This window comes from Syngnathus floridae, chromosome 21 (genome assembly GCF_059516105.1).
Source record: "Syngnathus floridae isolate MCC-2025c chromosome 21, RoL_Sflo_1.0, whole genome shotgun sequence".
Taxonomy (NCBI): Eukaryota; Metazoa; Chordata; class Actinopteri; order Syngnathiformes; family Syngnathidae; genus Syngnathus; species Syngnathus floridae.
Window position 1 is genome coordinate 4,184,814 of NC_142433.1, and position 26,349 is coordinate 4,211,162.

The 26,349-nt window shown below is 43.6% G+C and overlaps 3 protein-coding genes and 1 long non-coding RNA gene across 14 annotated transcripts in view; 2 read left to right on the forward strand and 2 right to left on the reverse strand.

Annotated features, from left to right (window-relative positions):
- Nucleotides 1-8: 8 nt before the first annotated feature.
- Nucleotides 9-4,711, forward strand: nsun2 (NOP2/Sun RNA methyltransferase 2). The gene is made up of 19 exons (XM_088365706.1): nt 9-287; nt 542-699; nt 772-876; nt 947-1,052; nt 1,124-1,195; nt 1,265-1,349; nt 1,427-1,622; nt 1,710-1,784; nt 1,931-2,061; nt 2,172-2,245; nt 2,324-2,454; nt 2,717-2,813; nt 2,947-3,140; nt 3,217-3,309; nt 3,379-3,514; nt 3,644-3,724; nt 3,828-3,966; nt 4,043-4,082; nt 4,160-4,711. Exons 1-19 carry the CDS (start codon nt 222-224, stop codon nt 4,452-4,454), a joined length of 2,274 nt encoding a protein of 757 aa, XP_088221832.1. The 5' UTR covers nt 9-221; the 3' UTR covers nt 4,455-4,711.
- LOC148380022 (uncharacterized) overlaps nt 342-26,349 on the reverse strand; it is a 199,698-nt gene continuing 173,690 nt past the window's right edge. For 4 of the 11 annotated variants that reach the window (XR_015855108.1, XR_015855118.1, XR_015855117.1 and 1 more), the window contains 10 exons: nt 22,223-22,306; nt 6,788-6,916; nt 5,084-5,174; nt 4,973-5,015; nt 4,146-4,376; nt 2,922-3,153; nt 2,154-2,790; nt 1,928-2,045; nt 1,115-1,624; nt 342-1,031 (listed from right to left, as the gene is read on the reverse strand). This is a non-coding gene — a long non-coding RNA (uncharacterized LOC148380022). Of the gene's footprint in view, nt 1,032-1,114; nt 1,625-1,927; nt 2,046-2,153; nt 2,791-2,921; nt 3,154-4,145; nt 4,377-4,972; nt 5,016-5,083; nt 5,175-6,787; nt 6,917-7,268; nt 7,364-22,222; nt 22,307-25,866; nt 25,975-26,349 lie in introns of all 11 variants that reach the window. The other 7 variants (XR_015855116.1, XR_015855110.1, XR_015855112.1 and 4 more) reach the window with 7 other exon arrangements.
- Nucleotides 8,773-18,209, reverse strand: ube2ql1 (ubiquitin conjugating enzyme E2 QL1). The gene is made up of 3 exons (XM_088365711.1): nt 17,807-18,209; nt 16,583-17,503; nt 8,773-11,210 (listed from the first exon to the last, which is right to left on the reverse strand). Exons 2-3 carry the CDS (start codon nt 17,288-17,290, stop codon nt 11,079-11,081), a joined length of 840 nt encoding a protein of 279 aa, XP_088221837.1. The 5' UTR covers nt 17,291-17,503; nt 17,807-18,209; the 3' UTR covers nt 8,773-11,078.
- Nucleotides 17,760-19,917, forward strand: med10 (mediator complex subunit 10). Its single transcript, XM_088365736.1, has 5 exons — nt 17,760-17,900; nt 17,983-19,014; nt 19,081-19,164; nt 19,251-19,353; nt 19,421-19,917. The coding sequence occupies exons 2-5, from the start codon at nt 18,893-18,895 to the stop codon at nt 19,514-19,516; spliced, it is 405 nt and encodes a 134-aa protein (XP_088221862.1). The 5' UTR covers nt 17,760-17,900; nt 17,983-18,892; the 3' UTR covers nt 19,517-19,917.

Here is a 26,349-nt window from a genome sequence, read left to right on the forward strand (position 1 = left end):
TTTTGTTTAGGCATATTTTGTCGCTAGCTAAGAGGGGTCCTGATTCACATGTACCAGAAACTACACACGCTTCAGGTCTTTAATATCGCTATGCGGTTCTGCGGTTAAAAGCACAATATTGCAATTTCACTCTTCTTACCGAAGTTGTACACCACTTTGAGTTATTTGCGCTAACCACCCTGCTTCGTATACTTTTCTCAAGAATTGCAATCTTCTCCAAAATGGGGAAAAGAAGCAGACAGAGACAGAAAAACCAACCTACTGGCAGAGACCACAGAGACAACGCTGTAAGAGTCACTCTTCTGCTCTAATTCTTGGAAAAAAACCTTGGAAAACTCGTGTTGCAATCTCCAGCCTGTTTAATAAACTGCTATGTTGTTTATACTGGATTAACAAACAACTGTAGTTGCTAACAGTGCAATACAAAGCTCATTTTTATTGCTTTATTACCACAGGCTAAATGTAGTTGATTCAAATGATTCGATGCCCATTATTCCAAACCAGAAAGAAAACAAATATGTGGAAAACTCTTGTTTTTCAGGGCTGGGGTGCTGGTTATGCTGACATTGTTAAGGAAAACAAGCTGTTTGAGCACTACTACAAGGAACAAGGCTTAATTCCAGAGGGAGAGTTTGAACAGTTTATGGATGCCATGAGAGAACCACTTCCAGCCACCATACGCATCACTGGATATAAAAGGTAAGATGGCTACAACATAGAGATCTCCCACTTTTTGGGATTGCATCGACGTCTGTCCCTCTCTGGTTCCAGCCATGCCAAAGAAATTCTTCACTGCCTGAAGGAAAAGTACTTCAAGGAAATTCTGGATTTGGAGATTGATGGTCAGAAGATCGAGGCTCCGCAGCCTCTCAGCTGGTAATCTTCATCCTGAGATGGTTGCAAAAAGCATCGTCACACGAAATCCTCACTCCGCCCACTTTTCCAGGTATCCCGATGAGCAAGCCTGGCACACCAACATGAGTCGTAAGATTATTAGAAAGTCTCCCCTGCTGGAGAAGTTCCACCAGTTCCTTGTCAGTGAGACAGAGTCGGTGAGTTTGAGCAAAGAGAAAAATGAACAGTGGTTTTAAAGACTCTAAATTCTTTTCTTTACCTTTTGCAGGGTAACATTAGCCGTCAAGAAGCTGTCAGCATGATCCCGCCACTTCTCCTGAAGATTGAGTCCCATCACAAGGTGATAAGATTCATTGAGATGCACCCGCAGAACCGTACAATAAAGACACATGTATATTTTTTTGTGTAGATTTTGGACCTGTGTGCAGCTCCTGGCTCAAAGACAGCTCAGCTGATTGAAATGCTTCATTCTGACATGGACGTGCCCTTTCCAGGTACAAACCAGGTTTTGCGTCCTCACGGAACGAATTAAACTCACAAGTCAAGGCGTGACTGTATCGATACGTTCCAGAGGGCTTCGTCATCGCCAACGACGTGGACAACAAGCGCTGCTACCTGCTGGTGCACCAGGCCAAGCGTCTCAACAGCCCCTGCATCATGGTGGTCAACCATGACGCCTCCTGCATTCCCATGCTGCAGATCCAAAACGCGGACGGAAAGAAGGACATCCTCTTCTATGACCGCGTCTTGTGCGACGTGCCCTGCAGGTCTGAAGAAACGTGCATCTTTTTGTCCTCTGGAAGGGAATAGAGAAATTGGCCGTTTATCAAGACAGTTGCTCTGTTTTCACGCAGCGGGGACGGCACCATGAGGAAGAACATAGATGTGTGGAAGAAGTGGACGACTAGCAACAGCCTGCACCTTCACGGGTGAGCGGAGGCAGCGATTATGGGCTTAGGCGCCCTCTTAAGTAATCAAACAGTTTTTTGTTGTTGTGGTTAATCAAGTCGCTTTTTAATGGCTTTGGCGAGTGCTCTTGCGGTGCTAATTGTAAAAGTTGGTTTCCACTCACAAGTCTCCAGATGCGTATCGCCGTGCGTGGCGTCGAACAGCTGGCCGTGGGTGGCAGGATGGTCTACTCCACCTGTTCCCTCAACCCCATCGAGGACGAAGCTGTCATAGCGGCACTCCTGGAGAAAAGCGAAGGTATTAAATGGTGTTTAGTGGGGGGTGGGGGGCCAAGTGCAGCTCCTGATGTCACTCATGATGTGTGTGTGTGTGACCTTCAGTTTACTTACACTCGCTTGTCCCATAAGGAGCATTGGAGCTGGTCGACTGCTCTTCCGACATGCCCGGTTTGAAGTGGATGCCCGGCGTGACTTCCTGGAAGGTATGAAGATGTTATTTTAATCGCGACGATGCCAAATGGTCAGATAATGTGCTGAAAAGAATTGCCCTATCTCCCCAGCTGATGACGAAAGAGGGCAAGTGGTACGCCGACTGGTCGGAGGTTCCCACCAGTCGCCACACTCAAATCAGGCCCACCATGTTTCCGCCAACGGATGCAGAAAAGCTGGCCAGCATGCATCTGGAGAGATGGTAGGTTCTGGCCTGCAGGGGGCACTGTTGCCACACACTTCGGTTTATTAAATGCTTGGGGGGAAAAGTCTCAATTTAGCTCTGTATCAGTGTTTACCAGGTGTTATTTGCGCCAAGGCACATGACTTTAGCAATATCACCAGAATAAATACTCAAATAATGATACGCTTGTCTGCATTTAGTGACATAATGACTTCTGCAGTGTGGGAAAACAAATGAACTGAAATTGAAATGTCACATTTTAAGAGTCTTTTCTTCTCAGTATGAGGATTCTGCCGCATCACCAGAACACGGGAGGGTTCTTTGTGGCTGTGCTTATGAAGAAAGCCCCAATGCCTTGGAACAAGAGATATCCCAAGGTACTTTGTTATTTCACAGATGATCTGTCACTCACCAGAGGAGAGAACACTGAGAACTGTTCACCTGTTCAGTTCTCCTCCTCACAGCTGGTAACAAATTACACTTACCTCGACTTGTCCTGCTCATTTCCAGCTGAGAAAAGAGGCCCCGTCTGGCTCCGAAGCCCAAACGCAAAGCTCTCCGGTGGCTCCGGCGGAGTCTCCCTGTCTTCCCGAAGGGGAACAGATGCAGGAAGGCGGCGCTGAGAGCAAAGCAGACGTGGAGGAGGCCCAGGAGGGAGCACCCAAAGGAGCTTGTTCCAGTGATAAACAAGATGGCGTCTGCGCGTGAGTCACAGTGCTTGAAGAAAGAAAGAACAGGTAAACAAATCAGACTAGATTTCACACTCCTTGCATTCCTTAGACCCCCACCCTCCAAAAAGTTGAAGCTATCTGGATACAAGGAAGATCCCTTTGTGTTCCTCCATGAAGAAGACCCCGTCTTCACCAGCATGCAGTGAGTTTTTTTAAAATTCCATCAAAAATATAGCAAGTCAAAATTAACATTTCATTGAATTTGCTCTAGATCTTTCTACAACTTGTCTCCAAACTTCCCCAAGATGAACGTGCTGACCAGAACGCACGAGGGCAAGAAGAGAAACTTGTACATGGTGTCCAAAGAGTTGCGCAACGTCATGCTCAACAACAGCGAGCGCATGAAGGTGCCTGACATGTCTACTAAATATAATCCTCATTAATTACGGAATCCCTGATTGTGACTCAGGAAGTGTACTCCTGATAGTAGCCCACACCAAAGCCTTTTTTTTTATCTGTGCAACACTTCCTTCTAGGTGATAAATACAGGTGTGAAAGTGTGGTCTCGCAACAGCGACGGGGAAGAGTTTGGTTGTGCCTTTAGACTGGCCCAAGAGGTGATTAACGATTAAATATCCTTCACTTTGTCTCGGAAGAACGTAATTCAATTACATGGGGAGAGTATTGGATTTTCCAAGTCACCCCTCCCGTTCTCCACAGGGTATCTACACCTTGCAGCCGTATATTCGCTCCAGAATCGTCACAGTGAGTGTGGAAGACATCAAGGTGTTGCTGACTCAGGAAAACCCCTTCCTAAGCAGATTAGAAGATGATGCCCGCACTCAAGCCCAAAAAATAGGTGTGTTAAAAAAAATGTTTCAGCCTACAGTATATATTGTCTTAATTTTTAATCTATATTATTATTTTTTTTAAAGCTATGGGCAGTATTGTGTTGAAGTACATTCCCAATCCCAAGTAAGTATTTTTCGGCTGTTATTTTTTTTTTTTTTTGCGACAGCTGATTTCTGTGTGTTCTACCTTTCATTTGCCAGTAAGCCAGCAGAGCCTCAGTGTCCCATCCAACTGTGCGGCTGGAGAGGAAAGACGTCCATCCGGGCCTTCGTCCCCCGCAACGAGAGGTACCACTACCTACGCATGCTGGGCGTGGAGGTCTTCCGGGACAAGCAGGGGGCCGGCCGGAAGCCAACAGACGAGGAGGCCAAAGAGAAGGAGGAGGGTGGGGAAGAGGTGATGGCTGAGCAGAAGGAGCTGCATTTGGAGAACGGGAGTGAGAACGGATCATCAGAAGCCAAGAAAGATGGCGACAATAAAGAGACTTGTGTCTGAAATTGGAGGAAGGAGGAGCTTATTATTCACGAAAATGTTGTTACAGATGGAAGACAGCTTGGCTGTAATTATTTTTTTGGGATCCCCAATGAAGAGGACTTTTTTTGTGATTTAATTACACAGTCTGCTTTAGTCCACCTGCCGAGTGGCGTAAACCTATTTTCTGTTTTGCATTTTTAAAGAGTTTTATATTAAGTCTTATCTCATTTGGTACACCTGTATGAGCGGAAACTGAGCTGAATAAAGGTGTGAAAGATTGTTGGTTTCATATTTTAGAACAACAACAAGATAAGCGCAACAAGATGGAGGGATGATATTTAACTCATTTGCGCATGTGGGTGGAGGAAAAAAAAAGATAAAAAATGTGACTGAATGCTTCAGGGTCGTATATTAAAAATATTTAAAAGTCTCAAATGTATTTAAGACAGCGGAATACAGAGTTTTGTCGGTGGATGGTCGAGACATTATTGCCTGGTGGGGTTACCATGGCAACGGCTGTTATGACAACAAGGACTCACCTCAGAAGATAGACACCCACACCTTGCAGCATCCTGAACAAATCTGGAATTTTGTGAAGCAAAAATGAAATTCAGGAGGATGAATAAAGAGATTTAAAACATTTTTTTCACCTTAAGAAGAGAAGTGCTTTTACAAAATGATAGAAGCCTCAGGGAAATGAAAAGATGATTTGATGTCAGGAAAACGTGTGGGATGAGAAACCTGAATCGGAAAGAAAATTTAGACAGTGTGTTTTAATAATTTACAAATATTCGTTCAATATCGCTGGAATACATTAACCTATAGATTTTTAATTTTTTTTTAATAAAACTTGTATTTCTATGCAACTCTTAAGTCTTTCATGCTTCTCCACAAGAACTCTGCAGCGGAATAAAAGCCATGACATCACCAATCCTTGTCATGAAGTGCACTTGAAGTAGCACGAAGTGGCGCTAATGCATGTTTGTCCCTTCTTCATCCCTCTTCCTCCTCCTCACCCCGCTGATGTGAGACACTTGCATGCTCCATGCCCATTCGTCCACATGCGTTTATGTTTGGGATTATATAATCCAGCAGTTACGCAACGCCACACTGACTGAGCCAGGCGGATTCACCCAAACACACACACACACACATAGTGGCTGGAAAATCTTGTGTGTGGATTAAACCAATCACCACACACCGCAAAGGCCTTTTCTAAATCTCTGGCTATGCCTGCTGGCTTTATCTGATAATTGTGCAAAGCCTATTCTCATCCTTTACAAAAATTAGACAATGGCAAAGACTGCGCGTATAAACACACGTCTCGGCCTTCATCTCCACAATTGATCCGGTGACGCTGCAGCTTTTACACCCTTTAATCCTCATCCACTTCCTGTGACACACTCTCCGGGTTTGACATCTCTGAGCCACGTTCATCTCGAGTGCGTTACACAATAGAAGATGAACAAATTGACGCCCGACCGTGCGACCTGGAGAGGCGCACTTCAGTGCTCTTTGCACTTATCACGTATGTGTACAGTCTTCTAACCACACTTCGAGAATAATATTGTACGTGTGCAGTAAGGACCTACTTTAGAAAATCCCCGTGTTGAATTATTCACAGCGGGACAATACTTGACATTTTGGGGCTAATTCTTTTTTTTTAATTATAACAAATTTAAAGTGTTGGATTAGAAACCTATTATCATTTTTGAATGTTTAACTTGTCTGAGAAGTCTTGCCTTATCAGGAAGGTGCACTTAGACTGGTGGAATGAGGAGGAGGAGGAGGGGGGGTCATTTTGGGTCTCCTGGATGGGTGAGGGACAACAAGCAAAGGAAGAAGAGATGGATTAGGCTTGATGAGCAGTGAGAGTTGGCAAGGAGGTAGGTGGGTGGTTGTGCGGGGGGGCTAGTGGCGGACACAAGGCTTTATTTAGTGCATGCCTGCAGGTGTTGCCTAGTAACAGACAGAGCAAGAGAAGAGAAGCTGAAGAACATCCCTGGCTTTTTGTTTTCCCCTCTCTCTCCGCTTCCCGGGCCTTATCTTGCCCCCACCACCCCACCCGAAAATGCTAACTCTTACCCCCCCCTCCCCAGCAAAGCAACTCTGCATGCCTGACTCTCAATTCTCACAAGCATCGCTCCTCATTAGCAGTCAGCACGGACGGCAGTCAGGAAGGAGACGAGGAAAGGAGGGCAAAGAGAGGAGGAGCCAGCGGTGGAGTGAAAGTCGACATCCGGCTATGTTGTTGCCATAGCATTTGTTGCTCCGTTACACTTTCTCCCTATTGAATCTTTAAAGGAGACGAAATGTACCCGCGGACAATCATGTGTGTGCGGGATGGCTCTTACCAGAGAGTGCCTCGATAAATCAACTTAATGTCCTGTTGTATCTCCCGCAATCACGGCCATTTCGTGGATTGATCAAGGTGAGATGGAGGGCACTTTGCAGGGGGCCAGTTATTGGTCTTCACTTGCAACCTGGAACAAAATGAACCAGAAAGAAGACAAATCATAATTTAACACGTTCAGGCTAAACCACCCAATCTCAGTTTCCTTCTTAATTCCAGGATGTTCAAGAAAATTTCATAGCCAAGCCTGCAAGAAGCAGATAAAACAAACCATTTTTCAAAGTGCAAGGAAAGCAGGCAATTGCTAAAAATACATTTTCCCACATGCACTGTGCCATATAAAATATTTATAGTGAGCTTTAGTCTGCTAAGAATGGCCTCGATGCTGAAGCAGGGGAAGCGACTGACTTGCCAAAACTGACTGTTGCCTCCATCCCGCTGCCAAAGCTTACATAAGAGCTAACTGGCGTTGACACACTCACATGAATAGCACGAGAGGCTCAGTGTTGTCCACTCGTCTAATTTAGATGATTGCGGCGCACCAGTACGGGCAATTTACAGTCCACTTTTAATTGCACTACAAAAAAGGAGGACATTTGTTATCCGCACACGCCTTGTCTTGTTCCATACATGTGCAACTAAGGCAGGGAAAACACATTCATGATTGAACATTTCCACGTAAGTGGATCCCCGGCTGAATTATGCATGCGGCCGTAAAGAACAAAATCACATCTGGCTCCAAGCCTACTGACTGTTTGATATACGACGCAGGGTGAGGTGGGTCGTTATTGCGAATCAGACCTAAAGCTGATCAGAAAAAATGGAACGTGTGTCTATGTGTCTCGGAGCCTTGTGCTTCCCAAAATCGCCTTCTGTGTGTTTGGGAGCAGAAAGAGGACACACGCAAATCACATCTTATATAATGACAGCAATATGACTCACATGGAGAGGGGCCAATCCTATAATCTTTAAGCTTTAGGACCTTATGTCAATGTCACTTCCTATTTTTGCTCTTGGATTGACATTCTGACAAATAACCTGAACTGTTGAATCCCTTGAGCTGTTGCATAAATCGACATTTTTGATGTGATGAAAAAAAGTGCTCTTCAATATGGTAATATTACATAAAATGTTACAGTTTAATTTGCTACTCCTTCTCGAGCACCTGCCTTGTCCACTTGGGGGCAGTGTAATAGAGAGGGAGGGTCCCACACATGTCTGTCTACGTGTGCTGCTCCATAATTTGTGTTGCTTCAAGGATTAGCCTGTCTATGGAGTTTCCCATTACATGTTAGCATTAAGCTCGTAGCATTTAAGGCAGAGCTATGTGATTGTTTGAAATACTCAATACATAATAATTTTACAAACAACAAGCTCACAAACACGTCTCATCTCGCCTGACCTTAACTGACTGGAATATTATGCTAGAATTGAATGTTTTTCTTCGATGCATAAGATTACTGTATTGACTAATGAGAATATTGTGCAGCTTTTGCATGCTCCGGTGTCCGCGCCTTATTTTCAACATGACCTCGTCAATAATTTGCTCACCGAGGCAGATCCATAGTATGGATTCCATATGCTGCTCAGGTTCTCCTGCACTAATGAGCAGCGGGGAGCATCGGCAACACAAAAACAAGAGCGCTCGAAGGGGATCTATTAATTAGGATTCATTTGTAATGACGAGGGTGTGTGTGAAGACGTGTGTGTGTGTGTCAAATGGTTCTGGCAAATTTGTGCATCGCAGCAGAAATATGGTTGTAACCTGCTGAGCATGTGCTGACATGGACAGAATTCGATTTGTAAACCTTTGCAAAAAATAACAAATAACCCTTTGGGATATGCAACATGGGAAAATTATCAAATGTCATGTCAAGGAATAGAACATAAACAATTCAAAAGTTTTTGGTTGAAAGTAGGACACTGCAGCTTGAAATGGGATTTCACAATGTTCAGCAGATTTAAAAAGAGAAAGACAAAACGCAATCATTTTGAATATGCTGTGTATTTTATTGCACATTCTTGTTTGGTCTTGCAAACGAGCCTTTTCCCACTTTTTGGACCAAACAATTAGGAGAATGAAATTGTCCAGAGTAGCTGATCTCAGGTCAGATGTGCACATCTGCCGTTGACTGGGGGAAGTTTTACCCACATTTAAGTTTTAAGAGGATGAACAGAATGGTGGTGTCAAGATTTTTTTTTTTTTTTGGGGGGGCGGGATAATTTAAAGTCCCTTTAAGGTGTTGAGGCTTTGCAATTGTGTCTTTCAATACTCCAAATATCCTTGGTAAGATTTTTTTTTCTCCCCCTCTTCCATTATTATTTTTTTTTTTGTGACAATACCTGCATCATGCTTCAAATGTTCATTTTTGGCAAACCACAAATAAATTAAAACACAAACATTCATATAAGACAATATGACATTTGAGGACGCGTAAAAAGAAAAGCTAGTACGGGACAGAAATTCCTCTTCACCCTTCAAAAAACAAACAAAAAAAAAAGACAAGAGAAGCAGTTTAAGCAGTTTGCATTTTTTGTTTATCTCTGCAGTTTTTCGGAGTTTTCTTGAAAAAAAAAAAGAAAAATATACAGTAGGTAGCTACCAATCACAGTTGACATGCAAATATAATACAACATAACCAGCTCAGTTAGTGTCTGCTAACTACAAGTCTAAATCTAGAGATCCACAAAATGATTGGTTTGAAACCAGCAAACACTCAGCTAAGAGATATTTTGTGGTACAATATGAAGTCAATTTACAGTATTTCTGCACTGGCGAAGTCAAGAGAGGACTATACAATCAACCCTGAAAATGAAACTTGTTACATGGACCCCACTTGGTCATTTCATTTGTAATGAAGCATAAAACACACACACACTCGCATCCTCCGTCTGCCCTTCTTTTCCTAAAACAAACACAGCGGGGTCACGCAACATGGACCCAAATGCCAGCGGGCGGAGGAGAGAGCCGAGCGGGAGATTTTGACATCCTCCATCTTTTGCTTCTCAACCTCACGTCTCTCTCTAATGACGCGTGGCGGAAATGTCAGCCCAATTAGCAGCTTCGCTTCTGACATTTAACTGGCACATCGCAGAAGCCGAGCTCGACACGTCGCAGACGCCTGCCTGAGTGGCATCGTAACACGTGGACAAAAGTATTGGGACACCGACTCCATGTTTTTATTGTCAACGCAGGTTTCGGCCATTTTGCAACTCACTGACATTTCCGAAGAAGCGACCCCCGCTGTGTCTCTCGGCTTGCCCCCACTCTAATATCCCGAATGTGTCTCTCCGGGCAATCATGTGGTGCTCTGGAGCGTACATTCAACGAAATGGCAAGCCCACCTTGTCGGCATTTCAAGCTGTGCAGGTACAGTAGGTGTGTTCATAGCACAGCGGGTTTCCTGCTGGACTTTGGTTGTTTTTACACCAATCGTACACACACAGGCAAAAAAAAAAAAAAAATCCCTTAAAAACAGTAACGATTCAGGTCTTAGAGTCATTCACAGTTCAGTTTTGTTTTAAAGGGGTGCGTCCCTTTCACACATCAAACACACTCCTTGCTCACGAAACGATTGACTATCATTCCATGTATTATACAAAGTCTCTGCATAATGCAACATGTGACTTTTTTTTTCTTTTCCATTAGAAATCAATATCCATCTACGCAACAGTGAGTGCTAAATATAGCCACGAGAGACAAAGAGAAAGACAGTGGGCGAGCGAGAGAGCTGGGAGGGAGGTGATGATGCTTCATGTACATTACAATCTTCATCTTGCATCCAAGTGTGGGCGACCGCACAGTCGACAGAAAAAGGGAAAGAAAGGAGCGTAGGAGTGGGCGCGCTGCCCGTCTATTAAACATTAACGGCTTCATTTCTATGCAAATGAGCCCACAGACACACGCAGACGACCGGAGAGGAATGTCGAAAGGAAGAGGGAGGGGTTGGGCGTGGGGAGGGGTGAGGAAAGTGCAACCGAGTTGAGTCTGCAGATCCTACACGGTCATGAGGCAAGAAAAAAAAAATGCGGAAAAACAAGAAATGCATTCTCAAATGCGCACACACCTCCCTCTCAGGCCTTTCCCAAAATGGGGAAAAAAAATTCCCTGGAGAAGTGGTGATGATGATAGTGGTGACTTGTCTGCATATTAAAAACGAAATCCCCCCCCCCCCTCCCCGATTTACACACGCACACACACATACATAAAGAAAGCTACAGCAAAAAGTGAGTGTGACAGATTGTTGAGTTAGCATGGTGTCATTTTGCGCGTGGAGGTCAGGGGTCGGATCTCAGCCGTCCGACACGGGCGGAGACACCCAGCCGTACTTCTCGTGGGTCTTCACCAACGACTTGAAGGTGGCTTCGGCCTCTTTACGGCTGAAGGCCTTCTTGGACTTGCCGGCTTTTCGGCATATACGTCCCTGAAAGAGATAATAAAAAAATTTAATCATTTCTAAATCACCTGTAAAAAGATGAATAATGTAAGAAAATAATCATTAGAATCTAAGTAAATAAATAAAAACTACTTCATTAAGTAAATAAAAAAATCTAAATACCGTATTTGCCGGTGTATAAGTCGACTCGGTGTATAAGTCGACCCCCTGAAATTCGACGGAAATTTACGATTTTATGATATATCCTTTGTATAAGTCGAGCTCAATTGTTGCATTATATTAAACTTCAAAATTCAATCAGAAATATGCGAAATTTATTGACGAAATGTGTTCAAATGCGCGAGTTTGTAGCGAGCGATCTATACGCCATTTTAAATATTATTTACTTTATGACCCTGGGACTGACAACAATGAACACTCTTAGAAACTGGTTTATTTTTAGTTAAGAAACAACAAATTATAATTATAAAGTGATTGCCGGTACATAGAGTTCAAAATTCGTCTTCATCGTCGCTATTTCCGAAAAGCTCGTTCCATTCGTTTTCGTTTAGTTTGTCGTCATAAAGGGCATCTTCTTGGTCTTCTCTATCCTCAGTTTCCTCCTCCTCTTCCCAGATAAGGTCGTCTTCTGTCCCATCGAGAGCGTTGGAAATGCAGCATTTCTTGAAGGAGCGTTCCACAGTAGACAGCGACACATCATCCCACGACTGTTTAATCCATCCTGTTATTGTTTCTAACGATGGTGCTTTCATGACTCCCCCTTTAGTAAACTGCTTCTCGCCTTCTACCATCCAATTACTCCAATTTCCTCTCAATCTGTCCTTGAACGGCTTGTTCAAAGAAACATCAAGTGGCTGCACAACACTTGTTAGTCCACCAGGAATAACGGCGACATCAGTGTTGTTGCATTTAAGTTTTCTTTTGACGGAGTCCACTGTATGGGCTTTGAAAGAATCCCATACGAGAAGACTTTTCTTCTTTAACATTCCTCCAGGTCGACAGTTCCATACTTTTTCTATCCAGATCTTAATTCCCTCCTCATCCATCCATCCTTTTGGATGATTGTGAATTACTACACCAGAAGGGAACTGTCCTTTCGGTCGAGTTTTTCTCTTAAAAATGACCATCGGCTTCAGCTTGGTACCGTCAGCTAAGCAGGAAAGAACCACAGTGAATCTAGACTTTTCGTGGCCTGTTGTTCTCACGAGAACAGTTTTTTCACCTTTAGCAGATACAGTTTTCGATGTAGGCATATCAAACCATACCGGTGTTTCGTCCATATTTCCAATTTGCGATAAGTCATATTGTTCTTTTTTTCTCATCTTGATTACAAAGGATTGAAAGAGAGTTATCTTTTCCTCCAAATCTTCAGGCAGTTTCTGAGAAAGTTTAGTTTTTTGTCGTAGCACAAGGTCATTTCTCTTTAAAAATCGTGAACACCAACTTATAGTTCCTTTGAAATCAGCAATCTTGTTTTGTTTAGCAGAAGCCAAAGCTCGCAGACGAATCATATTTCTTGTGACGATGAACCCACACTTTCGTTGCTCCTCGACCCAGCATACAAGTTCTTGTTCAAGTGCTGGCCACTGGCAGCTTTTTCCTCTATTAGCACACTTGTTTCTTGGCATCGCTGCTAGCTGTGTTGCATTGCGTTTCCAGTCTCGTACCAGTTTCTCATTTACGCCAAACTTTCTTGAGGCAGCACAGTTGTTAGTTTCTTTGGCAAAGTTTACAACTTGCAGTTTGAACTTCGCAGAGTATTTCATTCGTTTAGACATGGTGATCGAATGTTTACGTTTAGGTAGTTATTGACGTTGCGTGACGCGCGGACGTTGTCGGAGTTTAGGCGATGACGCGCACATTCGCTCAATACCCAGTACGTCACCCTAGCAGTCATCGTCGCTGCCTGGCTTTCGATGTTAGTTTCTTCGGCAAAGTTTACAACTTGCAATTTGAACTTCGCAGAGTATTTCATTCGTTTAGACATGGCGATTGAATGTTTACGTACCGGTAGTTATTGTCGTTGCTTGACGCGCGATGACTCGCACATTCGCTCAATACCCAGTACTTCCCCCTAGCAATCATCGTCGCTGCCTGGCTTTCGATGTCCGTTATTGAGGTGAGAATATTTGAAATTGTTGCTGAGGATGCGTGTTAATGTGACAAACGCTTTATAATGATTCAGTTTCTCGCTGTTTGATTAGCCTGACGGACGCACACCCACGCACAATGAGATGTATGAGAAACGGCCTTGGTTACCATCACATTTGAAGCGATGAATACGAAGTTAAATTTTATGACTCGGTGTACAAGTCGAGGTCGATTTTTTTCGGTCGATTTTGGATCGAAAAAGGTCGACTAGTACACCGGCAAATACGGTAACACCTTGACACTATTTGTTAGCCTGTCTATGGCATTTCGCATTATGTGGTAGCATTAAGCTACACGGCATTCTGATTAATATTCCATTTCTGGATTATTGACTGAATAAAAACGGCATTATCACATCGTGTAAGCGAGCCCGCACGGGCGGTATAAATCTGCCCACTAGTCACGCGGCATGCGCCTCATATGATCTACGGCTTTGTCGTGGGTTTGCTACCTCTCACTTTGTTTTATAACACTGCACCACTTTACTGGCTGGCGGCTTTCTGCTCAAACTAATGAAACAATGTTTCCATGGCCCGGCCTTTCTGAATGCTGCACTGCAGCTCAGATATAAATACTGGGATAATATTATTATACGAGTGCCGTCTGTGCCTTAATCCTCTTTATTGTAGCGTGATTTACATTAGAAATGAATGAGCCGTTACTTTATGAATGCATGAATGGTTCGAACATGGTGGCAGTTCATAAAGCCATGTGATGAGCAACCATGTCTTCCTATTTTGTAAGTTATTGTGAAATCAATCAACTGATGACATGTGAGAGGATCGAAAATGTCGTAATGTCGCAGACATTGTGGTTCGGTTCTGGTGGCAGCGGCATCATGTGATGTGATCATGCATGCATATCTTCCACATCACACAAGGTTGCTCGTGACACCTCAAAATGGTGCCTGTCGCCTCGCCGACGTGCCTCATTATTGCCGCCTATTGTTCAAGACTTTGCTGCCATGGCGATGCGCTGGCAAGGAACATAACCTCACTTTCATTGAACAAGTTTTTTTTTTTTTTTTTAACGAGGCCTCTACCATTTGTTTCTTATTTGCAAGCATGTAAGAGGGCTGGTGAATGTGTCGACCTTACATAAAAGTCTGTGACCCCGAGCGTGAAACACAAGCATTAATTAGTCGCTTCGTGCTCTCAGACACCGATGAGTTAAAAAAAAATTATGTTGCAGTGTTAGATAGATGGAAAGTCAAAATAAGGATAGAGTTTAATGAACCGAGGCCTACGAAGTCCCATGTCAGTGTTTCTCAATTTGGGCAAAGTGCTCGATTCTGGGGAGGGATTTGCACAGAGTGGCGGCTGGCTAATTATATGAATGGGAATCGGTCAATGGTTGGAACAGGACAGGCGCGGCGAGCCTCCCTTGCATGTTAGGAATCGGCCCTAGGGGACTGGAGGTAGCTTGTTGCGTAACGCGGGCTTGAGCTCAGGTCAGGATGAACAAACACCTGATCAATAATGGCCGGCATCACATCCGGAACTGATAGTCGGGTCATTAGAGGATAAAATCATGCTTAACAAAATGTTAGCATTAAAAACTTGTGCTAAGCCGTCAGAGCCAGAAATGAAATTTTGTATTCATGTCACACTTGAAAAAGCGCTTACACGCTACAGTTAGCATTAATGGGATGCTTCATCAAACTAACACTGATGATGTCATCATGCTTGACTGGGACCATGATTTGCGAATAAAAAAAAAAGTCGGTTTGACTCCGGCTTTTTGTGCATGTGTCTTCCTCCCGCATTCCAAAAACAAGAATATTTATATTCAATTAACGTCAACGAGTTTTGAGTTATCAGCAGTTGCCTGGTTGACTGACTCCAGGCTGATGATGTCACCTATTAGGCCACGCCCATTAAATGCACAACTGCAATTGTGGCTTTAAAAATCAGATGTCACAGGTCATTCTGTTAATAATCTGTAAATATTTTGCTCTGCTTTTTGTTTTCCAGAAAACCCCAAAAACTATTTTATGTACGTCTTCTAACAACGGCACTGCAAGACAAAAGAAAGCGAAAGACTCAAAGCGATGACCTACTTAGTGTATACGCACAGCGCTTGTGTGTCATGTGCGTGTCTCATTGTTGACTTTCATCTCACCACTTGCTCTCCCTAAAAATAGCGCTCCTTTATGATCAAAGTCAAAATGTTGATCCCAAAAAGGCCGCCAACCAAGAAAGGAAAAACACATTGTGTGTATTTCGGATTAACATGGTTTTGAGCGCGTCGGAGATGATCTGGGACAATGCACGACATGCAAACACCGTCTGTGGAAGACACACACACAAACTCGTGTGTGTTCTGTACATCCACGTTAATCAATACTGTTTCCATTAGATACAAGGAGACACTGCAGCTCAGTCGTCAATCTGCCAACTGGGATGCCATGCGCACAAATAATCAAGCTCATCTTGAGTAGATTCTTCATTAATTCAACAAAAAGCACAAAATGACGGGGTTGCATGGAGGACACTTTCCATCATCCTGCTAAGCCTTGTTGACGAAGAGTTATTTTTCCACTAAAGCTCTCCTGGTTATAACGCTGAGTGCATTTGAGGATGCAGCCATTTCCATTGGATGCTGCAAAAACACCGAGGGGGGGCAGGATTTGACGGGATTACATAATGGAGTTGATCGAAATCACACAGGTCTGCAATCGTGGCATCCTGCTTTTCCATCCCCGGGCGGTCTAATTATTAGTACGTTGGGATTGCGCGCCGCTAAGGGGGGAAAAAAAGGACACATATCGTGAGCCTGCGTGACTCCCACTTGGTATGCGGGTCTCTGTTGCCAGAGGATGCTGACTGATGAAAGGCCATCAAACAGAGACTGCAGAGAGCTTTGAGAAAGGGAGGGAGGGGGAGCGTGGCGTGAAACGGGTGCCGTAAAGAAACATCCATTTATCTTCTTTACGGCTTGTCCTCATTTGGGTCGAGAGAAAAGCAAATGTGGGGAAAGCGTGCAAAATCCACACGGGAAGGTCGTGTCAAATTTCAAACCCGGAATCTCATAAATATGAGGAAGATGAGCTAACCATCCCGCACCCTCATTTTTTTTCTCCCAGTTTTCATTTTGTCAGATGATTAATATTATGTTATATTGAAAAGCATACCTCAAACTTGGATCAATTTTTTTTCCCCTCGACATAAAAAATAGATATAGTGGTGACTTTAAGATTAATTTGATTGATTACACCAGTCTTATCTATTTGTGTATTCTCATCTCACCTGTCCTTTTACGAGGCTGGCCGCAAACTGCCTCATGACCGCCTCCACCGTGTAGGCGCTGGACCATCCGCGAGGGGTCAACAGCTCCATGCAAATGGCACCGCCGTCCAACACGTAGCCGTTCTCCAAGCGGGGCGTCAGTACCCGCATGAAGGGCGGCGAGAAGGGGAAGTTGTCGGGGAAGGTGACGTTGAGCAAGATGAACTCGGTGCTGGTCTCCTTCATGTCCAGCCACAGCGCCGAGTCCTTGTCCACCTGGTGCAGCTTGACGTTCCAGTCGAACAGGTTGTCCTCCACCAGCTCCACCGTGATGAAGTTGTCCCCTAACCTCCGGATCTCCTGCAGCTCCTTCATCAGCCTGCGCGTCCGCACTTGGGTGCAGTGATGCCGGTGAGGGGCGAGCGGAGGGACGGAGGAGGCTCCGGTGCTTTTATTCCCGCCTCCCCCTGTTTGCTGTTGCTGCTGCTGCTGTTGTTGTTTCTCCTTGGCATCCTTGCCTGGCTTCTCCTTGTCCTTGGCGTGCTGGTCCAGCTTCCTCGCCTTAATCTCCGGGGTGCTGAGGATGTTAGTTTCGTTGGCCGTCTGACAGTTTTTGTTATTTTTCTGGTTGCCTTTGGTGCCCTTTAATGAGCCCTGGTGGTGCTTGGGGTCTTCTGTGTCTCGGTCGTGCAGGCGGATCAGACCGATTTTCCGCAGTAGAGTGGCCATAATTTAGTTTATAGATCTGGTTGGGATTTCTCCACCGATCCCCCCCCCTGCAGAGGGTCGAGATTGCACCCTTTCCCCCACGCGGATGTTCACTGTGGAGTTCACCTTGCTTGCACCTCTCACAGATCTCACCCTTCACTGCAGCCTTCAGGGGTGATCACAGCCCACGATTCTGCGCTTTTCCTCTCAGTGCATCATCACAGAACTGCGTGACTAAAGATAGAAATCGGGAAACAAATAAATAGCATCTTAATCTCATCAAGACAACCTCCTAAGAAGGTTTTTTTCCTGGATTCAACCCCATCCCTCCCCCGCCCCGTTAACATTGTAGCCGCAGTACGAACGGACGATGATCCAAATGACACGCTGTACGTCATTACATCAAAATGTGTTGAATTAAATGAATAAAAAGACAACAAAACGCCGATGACATCACGATAGATGAGGTCAAAAATCTAACACCTGCACGACATAAACACTCAAACACAATTAATAGCAAACCATAAATGTGCTTACCCAAATGCGTAAAATCCACAGGATCTTCTGCAAATAGCCAACTTGGATGAGTAAAAAAGACGAGTCCCGATGATCCACGAGAGCTGCCACGAAGGTGAGCTGCAGAAAAGCGCTTATAATAGTGCGTGTCTTTGTGCGTGTTAAGTGTACTTGTGTATGTATATATGTGCGTGCAGCTGCCGCAGCTCTCGTAATGCAGGGGATGACGCGCAAGCAGACCAACTTCAACGCTCAGCCCACATACGCGCAGTAGTGACACCTTTCAAAGTAAAGCTCGTCACGCACGAATTGTTCGTTTGAGTGTGTGCACTGTGCAAATTCAAATGATGCCATAAACCATGTCAAAATAGGCATTACGTGTTATTGAAAATGTGGCATTTGATTCCATACAGATAATGTTGGATAATGACAGATTCACAATATTTACAGGACAAAACAGTACATTTTAATATTTCAATCAGCACAGTCGTCATTCGTCATCAAATCAATCATATTGCATTATTCGTGAGTCGTGACACTTCGCATCGTGATGACGACAATGCTTTTATTGCGAAAGCGGTGGTAACGTTTCCTGTTCATTTAAAGATTGACAGGCACTATTAATTCGTATTTACCCACCTATTTTATTTAATCTCGTATTTATTTACTACGAGAATAAGTACTTTTCTCACACAAAATAATACGTTTTTTTATTTTTACGCCTTAGATTGAGAAGTGAATTACGCGATGACGCCTTTCTGTTCTAAGCTTTGTTTTCTATAAATATGTTGAGATGTTTTATGGACATTTTTATGAATACATTCAATTAATATTATCAGGAAGCATTGCAGGGTTTTGTTTGAAGATGAATATAAATAATGCAGATATACGGTCTTTTTCCGTTCTGCAGCACGACATTGTGATACAGAAACCGACACCCCTTCATTGGTTGTCACTATGGCAACACACCAGAGCCCAGCAGCGATTGGCTGCAGAACTGCCGTAAAGTAAAATGCACTTTAGCTGCGCGAGCATTTCTGGCTAGCGAGAGAAGTGCGCTTGGTTTAAGGCACATATTTTTAAGCCATTTCTCATATTAACATTTAAATGGCGGAGAAAAATGAAAACCTCGAAGAGCATCTCGAGAAGTTTGTCGAGAATATTCGGCAGCTTGGAATTATTGTCAGCGACTTCCAGTCGAGCAGTCAAGCGGGACTCAACCAAAAATTGTGAGTCATGTTTAAATCGACGCGTTGTAAACATCGACGGGCAATAACTTCATTTTCTTTTAACAGAAATTTAATGATAACGGGATTGCAAGATATTGAGAAGTGCCGTCAGCAACTGCATGAGATCAACGTACCACTGGAAGTCTTTGAGTAAGTATACGACGTTGTTGACCTTACCATCATGTACTATGTATTATTATTATAATTATGTATTTTGCCTGTGTGATATTTTTCAGATATATCGACCAGGGTCGAAATCCACAGCTGTACACAAAGGAGTGTTTGGAGAGAGCCTTGGCCCGCAACGAGCAAGTTAAAGGAAAAATTGACACCTTGACGGTAAGAAGTCAAACAGTAAGCCTAACACCATGACACAAAACTGATTTACAGGCTTCTTCTGTTACAGAAATTCAAGAGTCTTCTCATCTCTGAGCTCGGCAAAGTTTTCCCGGAGGAGATGTTGAAATATAAGGCAATACATGGTGATGATGCTCCATCCTAGTGACCTCAGACTAGTCAACCTGTGACAATTACAGTCCAATTTTAAACCTCGGATCAAGAACGAGAATCTGCGATCGCAACCAGACTGTGCCAACATTGAAAGTTCATTTAAATGGAGTGTGTTGGCTGGACAAATGTTCGTTTTATTGCATGGACACTATATTGGCAGCAGGGTCAAATTCAAACTCCATATTGTACATAAGCTCTTTTCTTAAGTGGTGGTACTTATTTATATCTTTTTGTAATAATTCATAAAACATATAGTAACAACACTTGTACATAAAATTGTTGCTCAGGCTGTGATAATTCTGAATGCAGGATTTTTTTTTTTTTGGACCTGCCCAGCAACATGTCTGCGCTTCATTTCTATCCTGTTTGTATTAAAGGTTTTGGAAGTATTTATTTGATGTGTAAAGTAGCATTCTGTTCTAATACTGTATATTAGTGAGCTGCCTTGCCAGCGGACGGAGTGTACCAAATCCAAAATATGAGCATGATGATGAGATTTCACAGGCTTGAGAGGCTTTTCTTTGCAGCCTTGTCTTTTATGACAACAATGCACAATACACGATTTCCGTTTTAGAGCCTACTAATAAAAATGCGTACAGATAATGGCCACCAATATGGAAAACTCTTTTGATAATTTATTTCATATCCGTTGCCCTAGTACGGCTCAGCTGTCTTAAAATTACATTTTTATGTGCAATACAATTATTATTTTTGCATTTTTTATATTTAAATATTATCTAATTAATTTAATTTGAATTTTAAAGAGCAGATTTTGATAGTGGCTAGCATATAAAATCTCCACCAGTCCCCCCATAGATTGCGACAGGCACACAAAAGCAGTGCAAGCCACCTTTGATGTTCAATGCATAATGTCTTTTGGATGCTAATGCTAAGCAGTGAGTAGCCGCTGAAGCCGAGGCAATTTGTTTGCACGGGTGAGGGTCGCCCATCTCCCCCTTCTTCTCGCATTGTGACCAGCGCCTGTCTCGCCTCAGCTCCGTGACTGTCATTCAACTCCTCTGTGCAGGTCAGGAGGCGGACCCGGACCCCCATCTTCCTTCTGTTGCATTCGTCCCCATGGCAACAATACCTCCCCCCCCCCCCCCTACGTCACGCACTCTTTCTCTCCACCAGACAATTCTATGGGCTGCGTAGGTTTGTTGAGATGGAGAAATATTCAAAGCTACAGTGAATTCCAAAATACACTTTCTGGCATCACATTGATAAAACCGTGGATAAATTGAATTTATTTGCAGATGACTTGGATTATCTGTAAAAAAATAAAAGGACCAAAACAAATAGAGGTCAACTCATCACTTTTGTTGGAAGAATTATTTGAGTCGTGACAGAACCGTTTACTGCGCCCCAATCAAAAGCGTCACGCTCGACTCATTATTTGTCATCTTATGCAAATCGGGAAGTGATTGTCAACAATTTATTGTCAGCAACTCTAGTGAGCACTATTTTGGCTTTACGCACGTCACCGTGAAAAATCCAACATTCACGCTGAATCCATCTGTTTGCACTCATCTATAATGACCAAAAACTCACACATGGGGCCTTCATGCGTCACGTTTTGCTTCAGCCGCTCACTGACCCAACGTTAGCGATTAGCACGCCGGGCGGGAGAACAGATTGTGTGCGTGAGGGTTTCGATAATAGGATGATAAAGGCGCTAAATGAAAACCATAAATCAGAGCGATGATGTCTGCCGCCTGATGTTCCTCGCACCTGCCCCCGCTAAGGACCCGTCAACGACGCCGATCGAATTACGCTGCTTAAAAAGCCCCGCAGATGGGCTTTAATAGAAGGAAAACAATAGTTTGTCATGCTTTTATCGAGCGTGCATACAAAAGCGTTCAACGTTTATTAAATGCATCTGCAGCCAGCCTAATTTGCGGAGGAAAAACAAACAATGCGAAAAGCCGAGGCGGACGCAAATGAATAAAGGATGAGAGCGAGGAGCGAAGGGAGTTCTCATAATTTCCCTTTGGTTTAATTAAGTCTGCATCTCGTTTGCCTCATGCCGTGCCATTTTACACACAGTCAAATCGGGAGCCCTGACTGTGACATTTACAACAAAGCCCGGCCACTGATGTCATCTCACTGTCAAGTTGAAACCTCTTTTGCAAATTAGTCCAACCAAGAAGGCAATTATCCGCATTCCGCTCTTACTAGTTGGGGTTCTAAATGAGTGATTCGATTGAAAATGTGGGAAGGCCTTCAGTGGATCTTCTCACAGTCAATGGTCATTGTAATATTGGGGTTTGCCAGAGGCTGTGATAGTGCCTCGGGCGTTTTGAAGCGGGGTGCTGGGGGGGGAAAAAAGTGCAATACATGATTGCACTCGGGGTGATGAGAACATTATGATATTTTCAATGCAGAAAATGTTTGTCTGAATAAGGCTTTTATGACCCACGTGGTCAAATGGACCATTAATTTGTTTCTTGAATATTTTATCCTATAGTCAGCTGCGACCTCCAACCCCCCATTGTCACCCAAGACATCTTCTCCCAACGGACACACACGCTCCATAAAACTCCAGCACCCCACCAAAACACCCTCAGCGAGGTCAAGCCATAAATGCCAGGCCGGCCCTCCCCCTCCCTCTTTTTTTTCCGTCACCCTCCTCCCTAATGTGCTGCTCACACTAGATTGAAAAAAGATCACAACTTCAGTGTGTTTGCCCAAAGCTTACCCGACGACTCGGAGGAGGCCTTTGTGACTTTACCGCCGATCCGATGACATTTAAATCGGCCGTGCACGTCGGATGATTTATTCCCTAGGAGAGAATACAAAGAAGAAAATTGTATTTATATTAAAATGCGCAGACAACACTCTGATGTGAATATGAATCATCGGGCTCTGTTTTGGTATTGATTTAATAATATATTAATTATTGTGGTGGTGTTGACGTGCACTTAAAAATCTTCAAAGTAGTCCCACTTTTAAGTGTTGAGAAGTCATGCTTGAATGAACTTGGTGTGGAAGAACTTCTGTCATGTCGGTGACCTCACAAATGTTCTTCCGCATGGATAGCCTCAAAAATGGGACTCGGAAAAAAACAAAATCTTGTAGAAAGTCTTTCTCGAGCGGCGGATGATGTTACGGAAGCAATGGAAGGACTGACTTGATATGAAATATTCAAATGAGATGTCATAATGGCTCAAGTGCTCCTCTGTGTGCTTGGATGCTTTGCCGTCTGTTCTTAAATATCAATATCAACAATTATTCCTCCATTTATTCCGGTTGAGATCAGATTGAGAATAAACAAAGTCATCCCTAGAAATGACGATGAAATGCAAACCGAGTTGAGCAGCTTACAACACCGGCTTACAAGTTACGTAACACCACGTCACAAATGGACTTTAGAACCGGGTTACAGCTGGAAGCGCATCTTTTGCAAGGATAATTCTAACGTTCAGCCTGTAAGAACAGGAAACGTACCACTGAGGACATTTCGTGAAAGTCAAAGTCAGACATATAAACAATACACACTGTTGTAAATCTCTAGTGTCGAAACTATGGCCTAATCCTTTTTTCCAAAAGATAACAGCTTAGCATTTTTTCTGCCCCATCCCTTCCTCCTCCCACCCCTCATTGATTCTCCCAATAACCCATTTTTCTTTCTCTGCATGTCTTCACACAATGAAACGCTAAAACAGCAGTGTAGCAAGGGAGTTTATTTTGTTTTTGTTCTCACCCCAAAGCTAATCTGTTAGCTGCTGACTGGCACTATATAATCAAAGAGGCCTCTTTAAATGAAGTTTTTCTCTTTTGCTGGAATATTCTCAAGGGATCTGAAATCATTAGCCTCTTGAAAAGAGCTCGATACAAGTGGAGAACATGTGTTGCTATGACGAAGCCAGGCCATTACAGCCGAGACGTCTACGTAAAGACTTGCCAAAGGGTCGGACGGCGTCTATATTTAGAAACGGAGGTCACCCTCCCTTCCTTTACCTGATGGGAACAAGACGGGATGAAGATGGATTAGTGTTGTGAGTCTACGCTCGAGAAAATTGGCCTCTATACGATTGATTGATAAATTTGGAGAACTGAATTTTTTTTGTGATTTATTTTTTTAGCAAGCATTCATTGCTTGCATCCGATGTCGAAACTACAAATCAGCGCTCAGGAATGAAGCCCCGACTCCCTCTCGGCTTCCGAATTCTCCACACAAACACAAAAATGGATAATAAAAATAATGGACTCCCTGTTTTGTTTCACTAGGGGAGGTACTGACTGGACTCTCTGGGTCCATGAGCCACTTCAGTGCTGGCGAGTTGGCGTAAAAACCCCAATTCCATTTGCAATGACTCACTGCCACAAGGCACCACTGGGATTTAGCTTCATAATGGAAGCAGAAAAGAATTAGCCCGTTGGGGAAGAGATAGTATACATATAATATGGTGGTGCAATAAAGCCCCCAGGTCATGTGACATTGGGGGTCCATTATGTGTTGATTAGTGGGCGTGCACACACATGCCCGCTCTAATGTTTCTCCGATTTTCAATTCACATGCCATCTGCACAATCTACGTCACCATACTGTCATGAACACATCATCCGGATTTAGTGGCGGTGTGACGTATGTTCCTCGTGTCATCTCTGAGTCACCGGGTGAGATCTTTCTAACACACACACACACATCCTAAGCTTATGTAAGTACCTGTGCGCTACAGTAGGCAGAAATAGACCTAATAAGGGGCTTAAATAGACTATCACACACACACTGAATGGAGCTAAGCTTCTTTTTCTCGTCACAAAAATCATCAATGGAGTGTTGAGGGTTTACTCCCATCTTGTAATCCAATTCACTTTATCGAGAGGCATTAAAACAGTCTGATCGGTTTAAGCGGGATTTTTGTACAATTCAATGGCAACGGTCCATTTTAGGGAAAAACTAGGATATTTTCCGATGACCCGTCTTCGAGGACAGCTATGTGGTGACTCGGCTATTTCGGGGAAAGGCAGAGACATGTGCTACAGCATGGTTATTTTAAGATTAAATCCTTACGTCTCTTCTAAGAACTTCTTCTTAATTAGTCTAGCGAGAAAATTGAGGTGACTTCTGTGTCCCAATACTTTTGTCTACTACTGTGTATATTAATGTTAGCTCCATCCAGACACTCACATCAACAGTGCTGAGGTATGCAAAAAAAAGGTGAAGATGTCGTTGTCAGGAGGGGAGGGGGAGAGCATTTGAGAACTTGCCTAACACTATCAAATTATCATGCGACACATATCTTAAATTAGCATACATCAGATCAAACAGTTCGACTCCTGAGCCATTATGCAGCCAGACGCGCGTTCGCTGTCAAGCCCGTTTTATCCTAATTAGCATATTATTACCATAGCACTGCTCCTCGCCGCTATGTCGGAAATTTTGTCGACACTGCACTCCAGGGGGTGTCGGATCTGAATGTCCGTCCATCTATCGAGCTATCAAATATTTCCGCCACTGATTAATAAAAGGGAATAAAAATGTGTGTGCGTTCTCAACTGAAGTTGTCACCTTGAGCAGAAAACAAACTTCAGGGAAAATAAAAATCAGCTTGCATCTTGAAGATGAGCAGACCTTGCACATTTAGATACGGAACATCACTCTATTTATCAAACCTGATTTAATTTGTCGTTTCTGAAATCAAATGGAAATTAATGACGTGTACTTTTTGGTTTGGATGCCGAATCATCCATGGACTCAATTCCACATATATATAATTCATTTGATACAGGGTAAATATTTCATGACCTGGGACTAGAAACAGCCTCGAGTTTATTTCCGAGCATGGGTCATACCTCAGCGGAAATCAAGTGAGAGCGTACCAACAAATCACATCTGCCAACAGCTTCTATGTGCTGCAATGTTGGATTCGACAATTTAAAATGTTCCCGCCGCCGCTTCCTTTCCGATGACATTTAATTGGAAGAAAATCGCATTGTGTTTGATTCGACATGTTCTCCGAGAGAGGTGAAGAAATTCCGGACTGGTACAAATCTATAAGAACCAAGTTAGTCAGATCAAACATTGTTCCCTAATAGAGATTTAATTAGGTTACATGGCTGCAGTGAGTGATAGCTTAGCACGATAACAAACACATTTATAAAATAGGATTACATCCACTCTGGAAACCATTTTTCTTCTTCTCGTACGAGTTGAACCTTTTTTGGGCATGTCGCTACCTCACCAGGGACACCATATGTCACATGCAAGCTTCACCCCGGGGTTCACCTCTTAGGTGCAATTTTCTCAGCATCCAGATAAGCTCTCGGCCGTTGCTATGACGACAGCGAAGGAGGGAGGGGGGGGGTAATGAGGTGTCGCCATAACGCTACGGCTTACCGCTGACTCCTGACCGTCAGGGCCGGTGAGAACACGGAGCTCGGGCGTAATAATGCTGCCAGAGCTAATCTCACGACTGGCTGGTTAAACCCTCAGAGGAAGTCAACCCTGCAGAAGGTGTGAGAACGACATGGAGTTAGTTTTTCTGATGCTTGTTCAATACCGATCAAGAGAGTTTTTTTTTTTTTTTTAGATGGGTCAAGCATCCTTTGCTGTTACTTGAGACGGTGAATCTGGGTCAGTGTGAAAGGCAAGCAGCGAATGGAGGAGCGTGACTCACAAGTGTTTTTTGCGCTTCCAACATGGCCGCAATTGGATAGAAGCGTGTGCAACGTGCGTGTAAATCACTTTTGGCTGCCAGCCATGCGGCTTGAATGTCAAATGACAGGCAATGGGATATCATTGAAGTAACTGTCAAAATACATGAATAATAAATAAAAATAAAAATAAAAATTCAGGTAGCCTTAACACTTTTTGAGGTAG

Bases quoted from the DNA above. Each gene is read 5' to 3' on its own strand.
- nsun2 (XM_088365706.1), top strand. From the start codon at position 222: ATGGGGAAAAGAAGCAGACAGAGACAGAAAAACCAACCTACTGGCAGA. The intron at 2,062-2,171 runs GTATTAAATGGT...TTGTCCCATAAG, and splicing joins ACTCCTGGAGAAAAGCGAAG to GAGCATTGGAGCTGGTCGAC. The intron at 3,141-3,216 runs GTGAGTCACAGT...TGCATTCCTTAG, and splicing joins AAACAAGATGGCGTCTGCGC to ACCCCCACCCTCCAAAAAGT.
- med10 (XM_088365736.1), top strand. From the start codon at position 18,893: ATGGCGGAGAAAAATGAAAACCTCGAAGAGCATCTCGAGAAGTTTGTC. The intron at 19,015-19,080 runs GTGAGTCATGTT...TTCTTTTAACAG, and splicing joins GCGGGACTCAACCAAAAATT to AAATTTAATGATAACGGGAT. The intron at 19,354-19,420 runs GTAAGAAGTCAA...CTTCTGTTACAG, and splicing joins GAAAAATTGACACCTTGACG to AAATTCAAGAGTCTTCTCAT.
- ube2ql1 (XM_088365711.1), bottom strand. From the start codon at position 17,290: ATGGCCACTCTACTGCGGAAAATCGGTCTGATCCGCCTGCACGACCGA. The intron at 11,211-16,582 runs GTGAGATGAGAA...TATCTCTTTCAG, and splicing joins CCAGCCTCGTAAAAGGACAG to GGACGTATATGCCGAAAAGC.